Below are 4,613 nucleotides of genomic sequence, written 5' to 3' on the forward strand. Positions count from 1 at the left end.
ACTATACAAGATATCCCGAGGTCATAGAAGGGTATAGTGATGCAAATTGGATATCTGACATTAAAGACTCCAAGTCAACCAGCGGGGGTTTTTGTTCACACTTGGAGGTGGAGCTATATCATGGAAATCTTCAAAACAAACAGTTATAGCTAGATCCACCATGGAATCTGAATTTATAGCACTTGATAAAAGTGGAGAAGAAGCTGAATGGCTACGAAATTTTTTGGAAGATATACCAGGTTGGCCTAAACCAGTTTCTGCAATCTCAATCCATTGCGATAGTCAATCGGCAATTGGACGAGCGCAAAGTGCTATGTATAATGGTAAGTCTCGACACATCCGTCGAAGACACAACACCATTCGACAACTACTCTCAACAGGAGTTATCTCAATTGACTACATAAGGTCCAAGGATAACATTGCGGATCCTCTAACCAAAGGGTTAAACACGGAGTTAGTTGCAAAATCGTCAAAAGAAATGGGATTAAAACCCATGAACGAATAAGTTATTGCGAAGGAAAACCCAACCTAGTTGACTGGAGATCCCAAGATCTAGGTTCAATGGGACAACCTACTTGCATATAACATATGTGGACCACTGTGGGGGTCAACCCCAACCCATTCCTATAAATAACAGTGATGCAGGTTAAGCTTATAGTAGTTGGTGATAAGTTGGAAATCATCAATCTTTAGCTTTTAATGATTAGGATATAATCACCTATGTGAGAGAGAAGTGGGGTCGCTTCAAAGGGAATTGAATGGGCAAGTTCCTAAGAGCTCTTACAGAACCATGCAAGTGTCCACGACCAAAACGGACACATCAATGAGAACCTAACTAGGTCAGGGAGAATCATGTGAGACATGTATTGATTATTTACACAAATGGCATTACAGTTCAAGGACATCGAGTCTACTGGTCCGCTAGTAAAATAAATATGTATCTTAAGGGAAGGTTCAAAGGGTCATACCTACCTATCCTGTGCATGATTCAACTGCTGGATTTTACCTAAAGCAGCTTGGAAATGCGGATGCTGAAGCAATTTTCATTCATGTGGGGGATTGTTGGAAAATTAATTTTATTAATTTCCAAAAAATGGATTTTCTCCATTTTTTAGCACAAATTTTGGACTCTAAGTATAATCAAAACAAGTTATTGATTATATATTCGTGTTCTCCTCCGTGATATCTTCGTTTTGATATATCACACATCCAAAACGGATTAAAAATGAATGAGAAATTACTTTTCAAAGTAGGGCAATTGGAATAGAAAATAAAAGAGTTAAATGGGTTTTAAAACTCATCCCACATTGGTGGGAGAATGAAAAGGAAATTGGTTTATAATTACAAAGACTAGCTACCTTTGTAAGACTTATTAGAACCAAGGCCCTTTCTTGCGCGCGTGCGCAGGGGGGGTGCAAATGCGAGCCAAATTGGCTTCGGGCCTCTAAACTTGTGTGCGGGCACGAATGCACCACCGGTCGACCAGAAAAGTTCAATGACCTTTTTTCCTTTTGGTTAACAGTTACAAAAACGAATTAAGAGCAATTAATCATAGATTTCGGTTTTGATTTCTTGATTAATTTTCTTATTTAAATTGTGACAGTTACGATTTCGTTTTAATTACATCGGTTATGTGACTGATTCATTACACCGGTTACATTGGGTAGTATATATACAACGTCTATGTGACTGATTCATTACACCGGATGAAACGAGATCATTCTCTTCCTCTCTTACGCTTCTGCTTCATCTTTTCTCTCTTGCTGCAACCAAGGTATCATCCGGGCCAAGTGAGGGTTCGGACAATCTAGAAGAATTTTTTTCTACTGTTGTATCCTGGGAAACAAACACCCATATAGGGCGAATTTGTTTTAAGGAAACTGTGTTAAACACAAGCCTCAGTCAAGAATTTTTTGGATTTTGTTCTTTCGCACAGTTTTGGGTTATATTTTCCTAACAACTTCATCCAAAGACATTGGAGGCTTTAATGTGTGCTCAAAGTTGGTTGTTGAATGAAATTCGATGTAGTATACTATTTTATATTAATTATATGAAATAATCTTTTTTGCATATTAATAATATTAATTTTATACAACTTGTTCTGAAGAGACCGGGACATATTGTCGTTCTGTTGAATTTGATTATGATGTGGAAGAGGTAAAACGATACTTCTAAGAATATTAATTTTATATAGTTTCCATGATTTGGTTTGATTTTGAGTTTGTTTAATATTTTGTAGGAAAACACTAAAGAAAGCGGGACAACAAGTTTGAATGATTTTGTTTGATTTTAAGTTTGTTTTAATGTTAAGTGATAATGTATTATTGTGATGAATTAGTTTTTCATATTGTGTACTTGAGTGTTTTGGTTGGTTGGTTGTTGTTACAATATTAGACTATTAGTAATTTCTATTTGGTTAAATGATTTAAGAACTTATTTGGTATTTTAAGCCTATGCAACGTCTTAATTTATCATTTTGTATTTGTAGTTTTTTTTTTCTGCCACATTTCGGGTTTTCGGGTTTAGGGTCGGGTTCGGAAAAAGTTTCAGCCCCAATGGGGCGCCCCGATAAAAAACCCGTCGGGTATCGGGTCGGGGCCGGATACACATTTAGAAATCGGGTTCGGGTTTGGAAACCATGCCCCGCCCGGTCGCCATTCCTACCCAAACCCCAACCCCCAATCCCACACACGCACACTTTCCTGAATCCTAATCCCTAATTTGGATTTGCGCTTCTAACAGTCGACTTCTCCTTCTCCGATTTTAATCGCCGGCGCTGCGACTCACGAAGTCCAAGGGTTCGCGACCTTGCTCTCGTTCACGCGTCCTCAGTCCTCACTAGGGTTCGCCATCCCCTGCTTCCTAGTTCCTCCGTCCTGCTGCGGTTCCATCTGTTCGACTCAATAAACTGTCACGAAATCTCTGCCCCAAACCAGTGAACAAGGTGATTACACATTTACACTTTACAGTTTACACTCATTTTAATGCTTCTGAAAGTTTATGTGTTCCTGATAATCTGAATGCTGATGTATGTATGTTTCTTAATGTTTCTGAAAGTTTGTCTTTATGAAAAGTTAACGTTTCTGTCTGGTTATAATAATTCGATGTATCTTTGTTTCTGAAAATTTCTGAGATTTTCATGTTTCTGTTCTTAGTTGCTTTGTAATTTATTTGGTTTGTTTTTTGAATACAAGAGGATGCTAACTATTTTGAGTTTTGAAACTATTTGTTCCCTTTGCAGATTTCAAAGTTTCTGAAATCTTAAATGGGAACTCAGAATATGATTTTGAACGTGTTCAAGAAGTATTTAGCAATTGGGCTTGTGGGCATCACTGTAACAGACCGTTATGGTGGAGTATGCCCTATTCGAGGTTCATCCATGTCTCCAACATTTAATCCTTCTGTTGGATCATTTACAGGTACCTTTCATAATTCATAAATCATAATTCATACACCAAAATTCATTAGTGTTAGCATTCTACATATGCCACATTAATGATTAATTTCATCTGCAGATGATTATGTTTTCTTGGAGAAATTTTGCCTTGACAAATACAAGTTCTCACACGGCGATGTAGTTATTTTCAGGTATTAGGAGGGCATTTATGTCTTTTCCACATTAATGGTTAATTGTGATGTAGTTTGGATTATTTTGTAGTGATCCAACTAATTACAAGGAGAGATGTGTGAAAAGAATAGTAGCAATGGAAGGTGATTATATCAGTAATGTGAGTGGTGTTGTGAAGGTTCCAGAAGGACATTGTTGGGTAGAAGGTGACAACTCAGCTTCTAGCTTTGATTCAAGATCATTTGGCCCTGTATGTTTACCTTTATACCTAATTACAATACTATTTTGAGTTTTCAACAATTCATACTTCAAAATGCTACAATTCTGTAAAATTAAAAGAATAGGCTAAAAAGGGAACCATATGATGATATGAACATAATATGGTTTACTTTTTTTTTTTTTTTTTTTTTCAGATTCCATTGGGTTTGATTCATGGAAGGGTTACTCACATTGTTTGGCCACCACAAAGAATCAGAAAAATTGATAGAAGAATCCCACAAGAGGGACTTGCATAAACATTCATTCAATGCATTGTTTGTTATTTATATACTCATCAAATGCATAAACAAATCAGTCTTGAAAGAAATCAAATTCTGCTGGTTTTAATTCCAGTATCTGAATTTGGTGGATCTCAAAGGTTGTTTTCGAGCCAAGACCTGGCATGACATGACGTGACATAACAAACAATCTGATACATTGTCCATAACAACAGTTCATTGTTATGGACACTGACTGCGATTGAGATTGATGTTAATAGGACAAAAATTACAATGTCATGTTTTGGTTAAATGATAGAACAAGGTGGTGTATAGACACGTTTTGAACTTTTTATTTGTGTAAAAGACGTGAATGTCCTCATCATCAAATATAGCTCTAGAAAGCTTGTTCGATATCTACTCTTCCAATAACATAATTGAAACACTTTGTAAATACATTCAATTAGAAAAGTAGACGTAAGTAAAATATTGACTTTTGGTCAACCAGCTACCCCTATATCTAATTGAATTACTTTTGTAACGTCAATGATTTAGTCCTTACGAAAGAA

General features: G+C 36.4%; 1 protein-coding gene across 1 annotated transcript; it reads left to right on the top strand.

Moving 5' to 3' along the window:
* The first annotated feature begins 2,692 nt into the window (after window positions 1–2,692).
* Window positions 2,693–4,221, top strand: LOC145112605 (Peptidase S24/S26A/S26B/S26C family protein). Its single transcript, XM_079048750.1, has 5 exons — window positions 2,693–2,944; window positions 3,242–3,419; window positions 3,516–3,588; window positions 3,659–3,818; window positions 3,982–4,221. The coding sequence occupies exons 2-5, from the start codon at window positions 3,266–3,268 to the stop codon at window positions 4,081–4,083; spliced, it is 489 nt and encodes a 162-aa protein (XP_078904876.1). The 5' UTR covers window positions 2,693–2,944; window positions 3,242–3,265; the 3' UTR covers window positions 4,084–4,221.
* Window positions 4,222–4,613: the final 392 nt, after the last annotated feature.

The sequence above is a fragment of the Lactuca virosa genome, chromosome 5 (assembly GCF_052849685.1).
Source record: "Lactuca virosa cultivar CGN04683 chromosome 5, Lactuca_virosa_CGN04683_v6, whole genome shotgun sequence".
NCBI lineage: Eukaryota > Viridiplantae > Streptophyta > Magnoliopsida > Asterales > Asteraceae > Lactuca > Lactuca virosa.

Excerpts from the sequence above, each read along its gene's own strand:
- LOC145112605 (XM_079048750.1), top strand. The coding sequence starts at position 3,266 with ATGGGAACTCAGAATATGATTTTGAACGTGTTCAAGAAGTATTTAGCA. Across the intron at positions 3,589-3,658 it reads GGCGATGTAGTTATTTTCAG|TGATCCAACTAATTACAAGG; the intron begins GTATTAGGAGGG and ends ATTATTTTGTAG. Across the intron at positions 3,819-3,981 it reads ATTCAAGATCATTTGGCCCT|ATTCCATTGGGTTTGATTCA; the intron begins GTATGTTTACCT and ends TTTTTTTTTCAG.